At 32.4% G+C, this 17273-nt stretch overlaps 1 protein-coding gene across 4 annotated transcripts in view; it reads left to right on the forward strand.

The window, feature by feature from the left end:
* HECTD1 (HECT domain E3 ubiquitin protein ligase 1) overlaps nucleotides 1–17273 on the forward strand; it is a 91491-nt gene that overhangs the window by 62011 nt on the left and 12207 nt on the right. For 3 of the 4 annotated variants that reach the window (XM_074289558.1, XM_074289560.1, XM_074289559.1), the window contains exons 22-29: nucleotides 1517–1840; nucleotides 2393–2559; nucleotides 2661–2837; nucleotides 8597–9433; nucleotides 10202–10423; nucleotides 14157–14290; nucleotides 14919–15041; nucleotides 16057–16213. In XM_074289558.1, the coding sequence (XP_074145659.1) occupies nucleotides 1517–1840; nucleotides 2393–2559; nucleotides 2661–2837; nucleotides 8597–9433; nucleotides 10202–10423; nucleotides 14157–14290; nucleotides 14919–15041; nucleotides 16057–16213 (2141 nt within the window). The remainder of the gene's footprint in view (nucleotides 1–1516; nucleotides 1841–2392; nucleotides 2560–2660; nucleotides 2838–8596; nucleotides 9434–10201; nucleotides 10424–14156; nucleotides 14291–14918; nucleotides 15042–16056; nucleotides 16214–17273) is intronic. The other variant, XM_074289562.1, reaches the window with a different exon arrangement.

The raw sequence follows: 17273 nt of genomic DNA on the forward strand, positions 1-17273 counted from the left end.
ATTGTATACTTGTGACACCTATTCTAAACATCATGGTCTTCCTAGCCTTATTGGCAACAGTAATTGATCTATCATATTTAGACCTTATTGTTCCTGTCCAAATGTATTGTGTAAATTAGAACTATTAATTTAAAATTGAAAAGGACTCTGGGTCCTGACTTAAAACATAAAATAATCTATAGTAGGTGGGAAGATGGGGTAATATTTTTAAAAGGCTCTCAGAGAGTTGGCCAATTTAAAATCACATTTGAAGATCTCAAAGGAATCATCCAAAACAATGGAAACGGTCATAAATGAAATCTTTACCAAAAAATTTCCTGTCTTTAGCTTCACCTCTGTATAATGTATCTTCAAAGCTGTCAGAACAATCTAGTTCTTTATCAATTTTAATTTAGGGACTATCTGTCTTTGTTTTTGTTTCTCCGGTGCTTAATAAATTTTTGATCAATTTAACTTCTATTTGTTTATATCTAGATAAATGGGATACTTTTTTTTCTTTTTTAACACTTTGTTGATTTTCTGGGCATTGTTGAACAAGAAAAGTTTTCTGGTCAGTCAGATTTATCATGGAGTCTTATGAAATAAGGAAATAATCTTTTAAAAAACTCTGAGGATAAACAGTCTGAAAAAAGATCTTTAGGATTTACTTTTGCTGTAGGTCAAATGCCATAATTTATATTGTTGGGCCATTTTTTGTGTGTGGTCAGGCAAATATAGTAAATTTCCTGCAAAAAAGAATATTTTTTCTCTCCTTTCATATTGTTTTTGAGCAAATTTGAGTTGCATGCAAAAACTATTTTCCCACAATTTCTGTACAAAGCATATAGATTACTAGTAGGTAAAGCCCCTTTGTTTTTCTGAGGTTGGTAGTTGGGTGCATATTTGTAAAGAACCCATTTCTGTTATCTTAATCTCTTTAGGCTAATTTTTTTCCTCAAATGCAATCATTTCTCAAACAATATAAAAACTGAAAGGTGAGTTTTGTAAAGTGAAGATGAGTTTCAAGGGTCATCAGTAATTTTCTGCGATACCAAGCCTAACTGTCAGTCAGAGGAAATAAGCAAAATTATGATGGAATCACCCAGGTTTTAAGAAATGTTTTAAATATATTCAAGTGCATTTAATAATTAGTCATATCCATGTATACATATATTGTATTTAATTTATACTTTAACATATTTAACATGTATTGGTCAACCTACCATCTGGGGGAAGGGGTGGGGGAAAGGAGGAGAAAAGTTGGAACAAAAGGTTTTGCAATTGTCAATGCTGAAAAATTACCCATGCATATATCATGTAAATAAAAAGCTACAATAAAAAATAATGAGTCATATCCAAGATGATGAAAACATTAAATTTTATGAGTTTGAATAATATTTAATTGTGAACATTGCTCCCTGTTATATTTCCATTTTAACTTATAGTTGTGTGTCTTTTTTATTGTAAATAAATAAATAAAGGAAATCAGTATAACTAGCACTAACAGTTTCCTAATTTTTCTTTTATATCTGTTTAGAACTGCATATGAGTGGGTAAATCCAGCAGCCTATGGCTTGGTGGTGGTAACATCATCAGAAGGAAGAAATCTGCCTTATGGTCGCTTAGAAGACATCCTAAGCCGGGATAGTTCAGCGCTTAATTGTCATAGCAATGATGATAAGAATGCTTGGTTTGCCATAGATCTTGGTCTATGGGTAATTCCATCAGCATATACATTACGACATGCTCGTGGTTATGGAAGATCTGCACTTAGAAATTGGGTTTTCCAAGTATCCAAAGATGGACAGAACTGGACTACTTTGTATACACATGTTGATGATTGTAGTCTGAATGAACCAGGGTTAGTTGAAGATTGGCTTTACAAATTGGGAAACTTTGTTTCTTTATAATGTAGTATTTTAATAATACTATTCTGTGAAATTTTTAGGAAAACGTTTTATAAAAGTAGCTGTGTTTGGAATTTGGAATATATTAATTTAAAATGTGCTTTCGACTTGTATTGTGGGGTATTAAATTGGATATTAAAGACACAGAACATTCAAATTAGTCACATATTTTTTAAGCACTTACTATACACTAGGCACTGTTTTAAGCACTGTTTTGAAGTTAGTTTAAATACATTGATAGAAAGTATCATATTATTCATTTTGTATATCAAATTTATTTTGAGGGCTTTTTTTTGTTTTCCTGGGTTACTAATCCCATTATTGTAAGGAATTTTATATATTGGTTTCTTAGGGGAATTATCTACAGTTTTGATGAACTGAGTAGTTCTTCCTTTTTAACTTGTTTTTAATGATGATTTATGACATTAATTAAATAACAATATTTTGAAGTTCATTTTAAAGTTTTTACTGTTCATTTTAAAATATTTTTCTCAACTTTTAAAAAGGTCAACAGCAACATGGCCTCTTGATCCTCCAAAAGATGAGAAACAAGGGTGGAGGCATGTGAGAATCAAACAAATGGGAAAGAATGCTAGTGGCCAAACACACTACCTCTCCTTATCTGGATTTGAACTTTATGGCACTGTGAATGGAGTGTGTGAAGATCAGCTTGGTAAAGAAATGATATATAGTAATTTTTTCTAATATTGATAAAAAATTAATAGTTTTCAAATGTGAGTTGTTTATGACAGTGTTGGAATCGTTGTTTTATAGGAAAAGCAGCTAAAGAAGCAGAGGCTAATTTAAGGAGACAGAGACGTCTAGTACGTTCCCAAGTTTTGAAGTATATGGTTCCTGGAGCCCGGGTAATACGAGGAATTGATTGGAAATGGAGAGATCAGGATGGCAGCCCACAAGGAGAAGGCACTGTCACAGGAGAACTACATAATGGTCAGTAGGTACCTGTTTTGAGAGTTACAGGATTTTTTTAAATGCCATATTGGCATTTTTTTTTCAAAATTTGGATTTGATTTCTACTTTTTTCTCTCCATTTCAATAATATTTTGGATATGGAATTAGGTATATTCTAAACTTTTTTTTTTTCAGGACTGTGACACAATTCTAATGATTATACTGGCAGCCATAGTTTATTTTATGAAGAATTGAAATAGCTACTTTAGTGATTGTGAGAATTGTAAAGATCCCAAATTATCTCTGCATATTAGTTATTTTAAAAAGCATTATTACTGTGAGATGGTATAAGTAAAAATACTTAAATTTTTAATATTACTTTGTCAATGCATATAACTTAACTCAGATAACTTACTTTCTATCTTTCTTTTTTATCTTAGCAACTGTGATATTCTTATTAGTCTTTTGTTCTTATTAGTCTTTTGTAATACTGTAGATTTCTTGTCTTTCTGGCTTTGCTGGGATCAGGCAATGTTAATTTTTTTTTTTTTTTTTTTGTACTAAATCCTATTAAAAAGCATTTTTAAAAGCTTCCAGTTGCATAAGAACATGAGTTATCTGCATGGTTGTCTTTCTTTTCTCCTGCCATTCTTTTTCTTTGTGAGATTTCCACAAGAGTTAAATTAATAGAGTAAATTTTCTTTTGATTATTTGACCTTAATATTTATTTCCCTAAGTTCAGTGTTGTTTAAATAAACCTCAGTATTATATTACAGAGTTGGTGATGGACTTTAGTTTCATCTATTCTGTAATGCTGATCAGAACTATCAAAAATATCTAAAGCATGTGGATCCTCTTCAGTAGAGTCTTGTCTAATAAAAATAATACGAAGTGAATTTTCCATTTTTTTTTTTCTTGCTCACATACTTCAAAATGATAATCAGCTATTATGCATGGAAACCAATCATTTTTAAAAGCCAAAATATAAACTTTATTTGTTTTATGTTTTGGCAAATTCTTTTCTTCTAGTTAAATTATTCATGAAATGAATTTTAGGGCCAAGGAAAGCTCAAAGATATAATTGATTGGTCTTAATAATTAGCAATAGTCAAGGCATACCTGCTGCAACTCTACAAGACAAATGGGTTTGACTGGGTATGTGGAGGGATAAAATTCTTTTGGGAGTTTTGGAGCTTTTGTATCTAATTTCATAACAGTCATGCCCAACAGCCTTTATCTTAATGTGGATTTGTGTATGAGATATGTGTTGTAGCTTGTAAAATAAATAATTATTTACCAAATGGTTTTTAAGGAGAGAGATTGTTGTGTATACAAGTAAAATCCTATTGTAAAGTTATATAAAAGACTTGTATTTTGATAAGGCGTTTTGGATCATCTAAAGTTGTATTCCTTTCCATTTTTGTTTGCTTTTACTGGAATACTTCTTCATAAGAAGAACATTCCATTATTGTCTTTTTCCACAAATTTTCTCTTATCTCTAAAAGTTTCAGTCCTTGTTCCTTCTTGGGACATGTGTCATACCTATATTTTCAACAACACTACAACATCATATGTTGAATATAAACTTTTTTGTGTGTGGCTAATTTTTTTTTTTTTTTTTTTTTTTTTTTAGGATTCTAATCTTTATTTGATTATTTGAAAAGTAGCATTTTAGTTCTTTCAAGCAACAACAATTGTTTCCTTTCCATTTTCCTTCAACTTCTAGAAGTAAAAATAAAAAATAGAACCTTAGTGCTGACAAGCAAAACTGATACCCATGTTACCAATAGGGACATCTAGGTGGCGCAGTGGATAGAGCACCAGCCTTGAATTCAGGAGGACCCGAGTTCAAATCTGGTCTCAGACACTTAACACTTCCTAGCTGTGTGACCCTAGGCAAATCACTTAACCCCAGCCTCAGGGGGGTAGGGGGGAAGTCATTCCATGTTGCCAATATACAAAAATATATGTCTTAATCGGTTCCCTAAATCCATAGCCTCTTTGTCAGAAGACAATAGCATGATTTATCATTATTATTCTGGCATCATGGTTAGTCATTGAATTGATCACTTATTAAGTGTTCCAGTGTTGTTTTTATGATATTGATGTTTTGGTTCATATTTGTCTCTTGGACCTGCTCACTTCACTCTTTATCAGTTTATACAAGTCTATTTAGGGTTTTGCTTAAATATCCTCTTCAGAAATACCTTATAACACAATAGTATATTCTGAAACTATAATTTTTTTTCTTTTTTATTAATTTTATAATTATAACAATTTTTGGCAGTATATATGCATAGGTAATTTTTTACAACATTATCCATTCTACTCCCTTCTGTTCTGAATTTTTCCCCTCCTTCCCTCCACCCCGTCCCCTAGATGGCAGGCATTCCCATACATATTAAATATGTTATAGTATATCCTAGGTACAATATATATGTGCAGAACCGAATTTTGGTGGTGGTGTTGTTGCAAAGGAAGAATTGGATTTGGAAGCTAAAAATAATCTGGGGAGAAAAACAAAAAATTCTAACAGTGAAACTATAATTTGTGCAGCCATTCCCCAAATCATAGACACATCCTTGGTTCCAATTCTTCGGACATTAACTTTGATGAAACACTCATTAAAGAGAGCTATACAAAAATAGTTTAGATGGTTTTGATAAATAGCATGTTACTTACTCATGGTTGGATTGAGCAAATGTAATAAACATGATAGTTTTTTAAAATTAACTTGAAGATTTAATGAAATACCAATAAAAATTCCAGTGGATTATTTAATATTAGATGGATTTATGGTAAAATATATGTAATAGATGGTTTATAGTAAAATTCATATGGAAAAAGTAAATTGGGCAATATAATGAACAATTATAATAAAACAGACCAAAGAAGGTAAACTATTACTATTATTATCAGATCAAATTAATTATGAAATGATAATTATAAAAACTGTTGAATATTGGCAAAAGCATAGGTTGATTAATGAAACAAAAGAGAGAATCCAGAAGTCATATCAAATATTTGTACAAGCTAAATGCTAGATAAACACATTCTTAGAAGCATTAATGAATGGAATTACTGCTAAAAATTGTTGAACAGTTATATAGAAGAAAATTAGTTTGGATCCATCTAAGTCTTGACAGTTTAGAAATGAAATCAAACTGTTACCTATTCTCCCTATAGTATTTTCAGTAGTTCAAAAGAAGTATTCACATGTTAAATTTAGCAGACAACATAATAAAATATAACTAGATCACTAATTTTAACATTTATAAAAATTCATAAAGAGAAATAGGCATGCCAGTTGCTCAGGCTTTTGAAGAAAATACTGAAGTGTTGAATTGGACTAAAGTGATATTTAAGCACTAACAGGAGCTCTTAGTACATACCATCCTACCCTTAATGCAAGTTTCCCTTTACTAGACTCTTAGCCTCATTTCTCTTTTCTTCTGGACCACTTGTCCCAGCTTAGGTGGGAACCATTCCCTGTGTCATGAGAATCATTACTCCTCCCAAATTAGAATTCTGTATTTTCTCCATAGAAACATTAGTTTGTATATCAATTATTTTTATTGAACTACTAATATACTATTACTGGTAAGCTTGATAAAAGTTTGTGGAATAACCTCATAAGCTTTTGTTATAATGGTTCTGTGGGAAAATGTTTTTATTTTCAAAAAGTTAATTTAAAATTGAATTTTTAATAATGTAACTGGTTTGTAAGTTTGGTCTTGTCTGTATGAAGAGTAGCTAAAAAGGATAAAGAGCATATATTTATCTATAAAGAAAAAAATTAAATTTAACAAGTCCTAAAATATTAACTGTCTTTACATTTGGTTTAATAATGTTTCTAAAATTTTCTGCCTGTCCTCATCTCTTCTCTTTTTAAAAGAAATGTGTTAGTTTCAGAGGGCTACTCTGCATACAAAGCAAATTAAGATACTAGTCAAATAAAACAGATTAAATCCATTTAAGATTTTTTTGTGTGAATATGCTCAAACCCATATAGTTAACTCCACTGGATGATTGAGTTGCATACATTTTTGTATATAGTCAGGGATGTTCTAAAAGGACTAATAATACTTAAAGCAGCCGTGTATTTACTTTTTACTATTGCTAGTAATGTTCCAAGAATTTTAAATAGCTCCAGAATTATTAAAATACTTTTCCATAGGTAGATCCTAGGAAACATTTTGTTTTTAATATTAATTACATCTTTTGAGTTTAGAGACAGATAAAAAAACATGAAACTTTTGGAGACTATTTGTTACTTAACTATTAATAGTTAGGAAGTATGTTGCTTTTACATTTACAAAACACTTTTTATATATATGTCCCTTCATTTGATCCTCACAACAGCCTTGTGTGGGAGATGCTATTTTTTCCCTCCCTTATTTAGATGAGAAAATTAATGCAAAGAGAGGTCAAATGACTTGTTCAGGGTGACATGATATCTGAAGTAGGATTTAAAATAAGATCTTCCTCATTCCAAATCTAACATTTTATCCACTGTGTTCCCTACTTGCCTCCTATATATTTTAAAATTTGAAAATAAAACATAGCTTTCTTATATTTAAGAAAAGAAAGTATGTACAACAGCTTTCTTCATATATCAAATGCTTAGATTATAAATCTTCAAAATTGTTAAACTATTTTTCAGATCAATTTAATGTTCAATTTTAAAATTTAATTATCTTTATTTTATATTAAAATTGTTTCTTTTTCAGGTACATATTAATACAAATGCAAAAATTACAGTTCTTTACTATAATTCATTTTACAAGATCATTAATAATGTAATTATTATAACAGATCAAATCGCTGAATTTGAAATTTTCTGTGCCTAATTCATCTTATAAAGATGAATCTACTTTTTAAAAAAAGAATCTTTGAACTTCAAAATATGAGCAAAATGACAAAAACTGTCATTACCTTAAAACAATGTTTTATTTGTAATATTCTCCCATGGATTGGTAAAGATTTAGAGTACTTTCAATATGTGCAAAATCAGTGAACCATAGGTGGTTGTTTTGTTTTTATTTTTGTTTTTTTATATGATTTTGTGTTTTCAGAGAGATGGGACCATTTGACTGTATAATTTTACTTAGCATAGTTTTTTTTTTAAAGGTTTGTTAATTTCTGAATTTGCTTAAAATGTAGGATTTTTTCCCCCTGTGCTTTTATAAGTGTTCACTTAGAAAAATGAAACAGAAAACTCCATAGTGAATAAAATAACATTTTCACTGTGTGTGTGTGTGTATATATGTGTATATATATATATATATATATATATATATATATATATATATAAAAATGAATTGTCAGAAAGTAAAAAGAATATACCAGGTTTGTCTGAAATGTTTTGCTTAGAATAGTTTTTTTTAAAAATAATTAACTTAGAAGAATTTACATTTCTGTAGTACTTGATGGTTTTGTAAAACACTTTTCTCATAGTAATAAACTAAGATAGTATAAGCTCAGAAAGATCAGTGATTTGCTTATAATCATACAGCCAGTGGAACCCAGGTTTCCCTCCAATTCCAGCATTTGTTCTTCTGTTCTGTTGTGAATGATATGACCCAAAGAATACTGGCCTTCAATATCTTACAGAGACAAAGGGTTTAAATCGATTGAATTTTCAAATCTCCTATTTAAATTTATAGCTGGCAGACGAAAGTTATTTAATGACTTCTAGTAACTCAGAGATACAAAGCTGATCCCATATTGTGGAGCTTCTGTCTGACACGCTCCTGTCTGCTTTGTGCTGGGTCTCACAAACTCCTGTCCCTTTCCAGGCTGGATTGATGTCACCTGGGATGCTGGTGGCTCAAACTCTTACCGTATGGGCGCAGAAGGAAAATTTGACCTCAAGCTTGCACCAGGGTACGACCCTGATACAGCGGCATCACCCAAACCTGTTTCATCCACTGTTTCAGGCACAACACAATCATGGAGCAGCTTGGTGAAAAACAACTGTCCAGACAAGACCTCTGCTGCTGCAGGCTCCTCAAGTAGAAAAGGAAGCAGCAGTTCTGTGTGTAGCGTGGCCAGTAGCAGCGACATCAGCTTGGGTTCGACCAAAATGGAGCGGAGATCAGAGAGTGTAATGGAACAGAGTATAGTTTCAGGAACTGATGTCCATGAACCGATTGTTGTTCTCTCGTCTGCTGAAAACATGCCTCAAGCTGAAGTAGGGTCATCCTCCAGTGCAAGTACCAGCACCTTAACAGCGGACACAGGAAGTGAAAATGCGGAAAGGAAGTTAGGTCCTGATAGTTCTGTTCGTACTGCTGGAGAGTCTAGTGCCATATCCATGGGGATTGTGAGTGTTAGCTCTCCTGATGTTAGTTCAGTGTCTGAATTGACTAACAAAGAAGCAGCTTCACAAAGACCCCTTAGCTCTTCAGCAAGTAACAGACTCTCAGTAAGTTCTTTATTGGCTGCTGGGGCCCCTATGAGCTCTAGTGCAAGCGTTCCTAATTTATCCTCTAGAGAAACTTCTAGTTTGGAATCTTTTGTAAGGAGAGTGGCAAACATAGCACGAACCAATGCTACAAACAACATGAATTTGAGTCGAAGCAGCAGTGATAATAACACTAATACTCTGGGGAGGAATGTGATGAGCACTGCAAGTAAGTGATCTTTCCTTATGAAAGACAATGCTTTTCTCAACTCTCTTAAGTGGTGTAAAATAGAGCCTTTTAAATAGTGATTTATGTTTATTTTAAAAACTGAAGTTCTAATTGGTTTCTAGTGCTTTTGAATTATAAAAGTTTTTATGATATCAAAATAATAGTTGAACAGAATTCTTTTTATATTGAAGGGCTCAAATTAATTATGTTCTAAACCAGGGGCTCACTAATTGTCCCAAGGGCCAAATCCATCCCACCTCCTGTTTTTGAACAGCCTACTTTATTTTAAAATGGAAAAATTCATGGCTACTTCTGTCATAAACTAAAGAAGCTTTAGTCTTTGGTTCCTAAAGTAACTATAGAGATTGTTTAATAAGAGGGGAATGTTAGTAGTTGAGCATACTTCATTGAAATTAGTGTTATTCTGATACAATTTTTGCTTGGATCTTGATTAAGTTAGTTTTAGTGGAGCTAAAGCTTTGATTCTAGTGGAAGCAAATATTCAAAGTAATTTGTTTTGGAAAATACGACTGAAAAGATTATTTTAGTTCTTGTTTATATTCAGCCACTTTTAGTTATAGTTTGAAGAAATCATAGTCATTGTGAAACAGTTTGATGTTAGGTTTCCCAAGTTAGTTTTAATCTTCATAGCCATTACATTTATTACTAAGCCTGCTTAAAAGTTATTTTCTTTGTTTTGATTTTTTTTAGTCTATTGCACATATAGGCATGTTTTTTATTTTTAACTTGCCATCTTTTTATCTATAGCTTCTCCTCTTATGGGTGCTCAAAGTTTCCCTAATTTGACTACAACTGGTACTACATCTACAGTGACAATGTCAACATCTAGTGTTACTAGCAGCAGTAATGTAGCCACAGCAACAACAGTTCTATCAGTTGGTCAGTCACTAAGTAATACTCTAACCACCAGCCTCACATCAACCTCAAGTGAGAGTGACACAGGTCAGGAAGCAGAATATTCATTATATGGTAAGTTATTATTAAATCTTAAATTGTTGGCTCTTTTATATAGTCACTTTTTCTCTCCTGGAAGAACTTAGACCTTTCTATATAAAAGTTCTAGTTAAAATGTGTTGATTTTAATTGCCATGATTTTATAATAAGCAGATATATAGTTTCTTTTATAGGAGAATCAAAAAATGCAAAATAATTTACTTGGATAAACATTGAAGTTTGGGGGAGGGGGGGAGATTGGCAACTACCTTAGCAGATATTATATTTGAAATACTTAAAGAAAAGGAAAGAGAAGACAAATAAAAAGCGCAGGTAAATAAGCTTTGTTAAAATGTTATTTTTAAATTGACTTATAAAAATTATAAAAATTATTCTATGTTTTTTAGCAATTGATATTTCAGTATTAGGAAGTTTTATTGTTTTATCTATTTTGTTTCCTACATTATAAATATGTTAAGAGCTCTTTCCCATCCTTCCCCCTCTTCTCCCTCCCCACCTCCCCCCAGTATGATCTATATGATCTTTTACTTTTGTCAGGCCTTTTTTGTCTTTTTTTTTCTGTTAACATCTAAATCTTGTCATTTTGTGATCTTGAGGTTTTTTGTTTTAACCTAGCAAAATTAAGTTTTTATTTGTTAAATACCTGATATATATAAAGGAGTGAGTTAAACCTACTATCAAATTATAGTTCAGTAAAGATGAAACAAACAAGTATATAAAAGAAGTTGTAAAATGGTTATCAAACATGGCAAGTAGGCTAAGAAATTTAAAGAGAAGGGATCAAGGATGATGACAGAAAATTTGGTATCTAGACTTGACTTTTGAAAAAAAAAAAAGCTGTTAGACTTAGATATTAGATTGAATCTAGGAAAAGTTGTTTGTCATAAAGGATTTAGTGCACCAAAGCAAGGAGGTAAAAGAAGTCATTCCAGTTTGAAGCAGGGGACAATATACTGAGAGATAAGACTAGAAATGTAACTTTGGAGGTAGATTATAGAAACCCATGAATATTAAACTAAAAAGTAGTTTACATTTTATTTGGTGTGCATTTGAGAACTTCTGTTGCTTGTTAAGTAGGAACATGATTGTGAAGATTGCATTGACCCTGTATTTGTATCTTAATTTAATCTTGGCGCTGCTAATCAGTATCTATAATGTCTGTATGATCTTGGGCAAGTAACTTATAAAGCCTCGCTTTCTTTTATAAAATGAAGGAGTTAGACTGTATGATCTTTTAAAATCTCTTTTAGCTCTAAATCCTCAAATTTTTTCTGCTTTTCTAAAAGTTGTAGTATCTGAGTTGAAAGGGACTTGAGTGCTTCTACTGTAGTTCTATAACTTAACAAAAATTCCCCTTTACAACCTGAAGAGTCATTTAGACTTTGCTTGAAGACTTTTACTGAAGAGGAATTAACTGCTTCCCAGAGCAGCTAGCTTATTCCATTTTTGGGTCACTCTTATAAGAAATGATATGGTATGTCATAGTGGATAAAGAACTGACCTTGTGGTCAGAAAAACCTGGATTCAACACTTATCTTGCATAAAAGTATATATGTCATTTAGCGTTTCAGTGTCCTAAACCAGTAATCTCCAAATTCTTTTTCATATACTTATATTGCTAAAAAATCAAAAACATAATTTTTCAAAAAAGAGCATGTACCTTGTATGTGAATGCTTATTTATTTTTATATTATGTACTTATATAAATTTTAATACTGCTATATTAAAATTTGGGGGCATTAGAAAACTTGTGCAAAAATAAAAATTTAAAGGGAATTATACCTAAGGATGAGATAATATTTGAGCTTTGAGTCAGTATAGTGCCACTGGAGGAGGAGGAGAGTATCCTGGTTAGACATGTTTTAGAAACATTGGCAGATGTATGGAGGACATTAAAGAGGGAAGGCACTTGAAGTAGGGAGAGCAATTAGAAGGCTTTTGTAATAGATTAGAGGACAAGAAGTGTTGTAGTAGAACTTAAAGAAATTGACAAGTTACATATAGCGAGTCAAGGGAAATGAGGAATCAGGGATCCTATCGTGTAACTGGAAAAATGATGGTGTCATCAATAGAAATTGAGGAGGTTGAAAAAGAGATGTTTGTAATCACTGCCTTTCTAGTTTCCTTATCTTGGGTTTGGCATTCTTTATCACTGAAAAGTGAAAAGTGTGGATTTAGTAGAGCTTTCCCCAGGCTACAACTTCTCCAGACTGCCTAGGATGCTGCTAAGGAGTATCTGCTATTGTCACTAAATCAGGGAAGGGTGGGGTTGGGAGATTGTGGGGATTATAGAGTTGTTGTAGAGAATCTGACCTTCACAGCAGATGTATATAACAGAGTATGGTGGTTGTTTTAACTGTCCTGAGGCTGTGGGGAATGTTACACTTTGCATAAACTCATGGAAGTCTTTCCAAGTTTTTTGAGAGTATCCTGTTCATCATTTACTGTTGAACAATAGCATTCCATCATAATCACATACCACAATTTATTTAGCCATTACCCAGTTGATGGACATCCCCTCAATTTCCAATTCTTTGCCTCAAGAATGGAGCAGCTATGAAATTGTTTTGTACATATAAGTCCCTTTTCTTTTTGTTTTTTATCTTTTTGGAGGAAATATCCAATGTAGACTAGATAATGTGATGCTATCTTTGCACTCTCATCCCTGTTTTCTTTTTTTTTTGTTTGTTTATTTTTTTTTAATTGTATTTTCCAATCTTGGGGCCTATTCCATTTGTAATACTTGATAGGTAAGCCTTTTCTCTTTGCCTTAAGATGTCCAGTTCATCTTTCTTATACTGTATATATTTATACAGTATAAGTGTCTGAGATCAGATTTGAACTCAGGTCCTCCTGAATTCAAGGCTGGTGCTCTATCCACTGTGCCACCTAGATGCCCACTGGATATAGTATTCTTTGATCTTCTGTGTATTCTCATGTGGTAGTGATGTTGGAGTTATGTCTCTGAGCCACATAGACTATTTTCTTGTCTATTTTCTCATGATCTAAACCAGGAATTAGCTCCTGTTGTTCTTTTGATTAATAATTGACTTTTCTCTGCTTTTACCTTTTGTGTAAAATATAAACACACACTCACATCCCAATACATATGTGAATAAACAGGCATACATGCATATACATATGCAAGGGTGTATGTTAATATGCTAATATAGGAAGAGATTAGGCTATACCTGTTAGGTTTTAGAAAAGAACCTCTGCTATTAAACACAAGTTAAATATATCTGTTGAATGCTTTTTTATAATGCAAAGTGTAATAATATTTATAAGATGTAATTTAACTTGGAAGATTTCTAGTTTGAAATTTGTAATGGTAATCAATTATGTTGACTCAGAGTAAAGAAGGAAAAAGAAATGCTTGTTACTTATTTGAGTACCTTTTAGTACTTATTGAGTATTTCTATAGTATGATATTAAGAAAGGATAGAATCAGTACGATTAGATAATTTCTTATTCCAATAGACCATGAAGAAAAGTATATAAAATAATACATTTTTATTACCTCCCTTCTGTCAGACTACTTCATTATTGACTGTTGCAACTTGTCCTTGCTGTCTTGCCTATTTGTAACCACTTTATCCTACAGATTCCCCTGTAATCATGTTTGGGTCATTTTATCCTTAATATACAATTTCATTTTTATCTTGTTTTATTGGACCACAGATGTGTATGGTATTTTTTGACAATTCATGATTTACTTCAAAAGGAAAATTATTATGTTATTCTCTAGATTTTCTTGATAGCTGCCGTGCAAGTACATTGTTAGCAGAGTTAGATGATGATGAGGACTTGCCTGAGCCAGATGAAGAAGATGATGAAAATGAAGATGATAACCAGGAGGATCAAGAGTATGAAGAAGTTATGGTACAGGAATTCTCTTGACTTTTGTTTATTGATATAGCAAAGTGGTGCTCCCAGAAAACATGCTAAATTAAAAGTATTATAATTGAGGAAAAGCTCTCTTAAATGGAAAATTGGTGATTAAATAATCTTTTCCCTGAGCAGTGATGAATGTTTTGATTGATGGGTAAAAAAAAAGTTGGATAATGAAATTTAAAGTTGCACTAATGATATTGAAGTATATCTTTAGTGGGCATCTCTTATGTATGGTTTTCTTTAATGGACTAAATTAGACTGTTTCATGTTATCCAGCTGAGTCTAGTGCCTGAAAAATTCTATTTATAGGAACTTGAAAATATTGGGTCTCCGTATATTAATTTTTCCATTTGATCAAATTTAATAAAGATGCATTTTAATGGAGGAAGTAGTAACTATTTTTAGTGTCTGAAACTTCGAAATGAATAATAAATTGGTTATAGGTTTAGGATCAGAAAGGGTTGCTTACAAAGCTATTCATAAGTTTTTCTGAAAGTGACCTATAATGTTCCCAATTTTAATAACAGAGTGTGTTGATTGTTTCAGAGTAAAATTGGTCAGGCTAGGGGAAATAATCTTTATGTAATTAAAAAAATTTTACATTTCTTTTTTTGAGATCCTGAGGCGTCCATCCTTGCAGCGTCGGGCAGGCTCCCGCTCTGATGTGACTCACCATGCTGTCACATCACAGTTGCCACAGGTCCCTGCTGGAGCAGGCAGCCGACCCCTTGGGGAACAGGTAGACTTCAGTTAATCTATATCTTTAAATCTCAGCTTCTTGTCCCCAAACTATAATATATATATATATACACACATATATATATATACATATATATTAATTGTAACAAAATAGCCAAAAAAAGAGCTTAGAATATATGGTATTACTTATGAAAAAAAAAAAAAAGTAGATAAGTAATATCTCTACAGAAGATTAGTAAGTGACATTTCCTAGATCACATATATTCCTAGATATTTTACTTCCTTGGACTTGTGGCGGGGGAAGGAGACTTGTTTGGGGATAGAGGGAGGGTTACTGCTTTACTGGGGATAGCTGTGGTAGCTGAGACAGTATCTTTCTTAAACTCTTTCATCTTGGCCATGAGGATCATGGAACCTGTAGTGGCAAAGTTTCTAGCATTTAGTACTTTGCTTCTCAAAGTCACATTTCATTGATTTCTGGAGCATGCTACAAAGCTTTTTAGTGTCTAAGTTAACATATAAATGCCGGTAGAATATGTAACCGCAACTTACTCTGGTTGAAATTGTTAGATGTTTAGCAGATTTTCTTTCAGTCCAATAAAGTGGAGGGTGTACCTTTTTTTTCCTTTTTTCTTTTGGACTAAGGTTAGAGGGTTGTATTTATGTAGTTTTTGCCATAAAAAATTTAGCAACATTGTTATCAGGGCAAACATTTTATTATTCACTAATAGAGTTAGTCAGGAATAAAAGGTTAGAGGAAATGAAGTAGATTTTTGAAAGCATATGATATTTATCATATCCATCTTTTTAGTTACAGTCCAAGGGAATTTGGCATGATAATTCCTTCTGTCTTATATATAATCTTTTACATATGTAAATTTATATTTGCTTATTCTTTGATGGGACACAACTCAGTTGTATTACTAAATTACCAACTATGAAGAAGCCAGTTTGCTGCCCAGAAATATTTCACTGATTCCAGTTCTTTTCCATGCATAAAATTATTCCACAGGTAAAGTTTGACTGACAGAAATTTTTTTTTTTTTTTTAACTAGGAAGAGGAGGAGTATGAAACTAAAGGAGGACGTCGAAGAACTTGGGATGATGATTATGTGCTAAAACGTCAGTTTTCAGCATTAGTACCTGCTTTTGATCCTAGACCTGGTCGTACTAATGTTCAGCAGACAACTGATTTAGAAATTCCACCCCCAGGTATGTAGACAGAATAGTGTGTATTTTATGTCTTCTGATTAATTTTAGTTTATTAGACATTAAATAAAATAGCCCATGTAGTGAGCTTAGAAAAAGTTAGTTTTAGTTTAATATGTGAACTAATAAAAAATAGAAGTGTTTTGTTCTATTTGGTCCTGAAAATGTGAATGCATGTCAACAGAAACATTTCAAGTACAATATATTTTGATAAATCTGTGCTGTTTCTGTTCATTATTATAAATAATGTACTTTATGAAATTGCACATTGCAGTTTTTTGTTTTTTTTTTTTAAAGATTTGTTTTCTAAAGGGCTAATGATGAACATGGACACATTGTTTAATCTTTCTGTCAATTTTATATAAAACACAACTGGGTAGAAACAATTTAAATAAATATTATAAAAATTTGGAAAGGGCATTTTTGCTTAGTTGTGAAGGTACTTGCATGTTTTATAATATAGCAGTGTCCTGAATAAAGTTGGCTAATCTGTAGTACACAAACATAAGCATTTAGATCACAAAGTGAGAACTCAGGTTGTCTGAGAGTCCAGGGTTCAAGTCCCTGTTCAGGCGCCAAAATGTCAAGGTCCGGTCTAGCTCCTCTGAAGGGCTCAGATTAAGTCCTTGTCAGGATAAGCAAAAGTCCTGGCCCCACGTTGGGTGCCAAAATGTAAAGTTCCTGAATCGTGAGGATCCGGTCGTCTGCTCAATTATAATCCTTCTCTGAGAGGAGATCTGTAAAATCTTTTCCTCTGTGCACAGGTTTCTCGGGAGCTCTGAATCTCCTCCAGCTCTTGTTCTTCCCCAAATCAGACTGGTCTCCTTTTAGCCTGCCTGGCGTCACAACTCTATCCCAGAGTAGATTCTCTTAGACCCAATGCTGCCCTTCTTTTAACCTCGCAGAGAATAGGCATGTGAGAATTCAGTGGGGCATGGGGAAATACTTCCACCAATGAGCTTGCTCCTCTTAGAATTCCTAAGATATAAACTCCCTTCAAAGGCCTGAGCCAAAGAACCGTCAAGTCAACCTGAGTTCTCACCTTTTCACTGTCCAGACAACC

The sequence above is a fragment of the Sminthopsis crassicaudata genome, chromosome 2, assembly GCF_048593235.1.
Source record: "Sminthopsis crassicaudata isolate SCR6 chromosome 2, ASM4859323v1, whole genome shotgun sequence".
Lineage (NCBI taxonomy): Eukaryota > Metazoa > Chordata > Mammalia > Dasyuromorphia > Dasyuridae > Sminthopsis > Sminthopsis crassicaudata.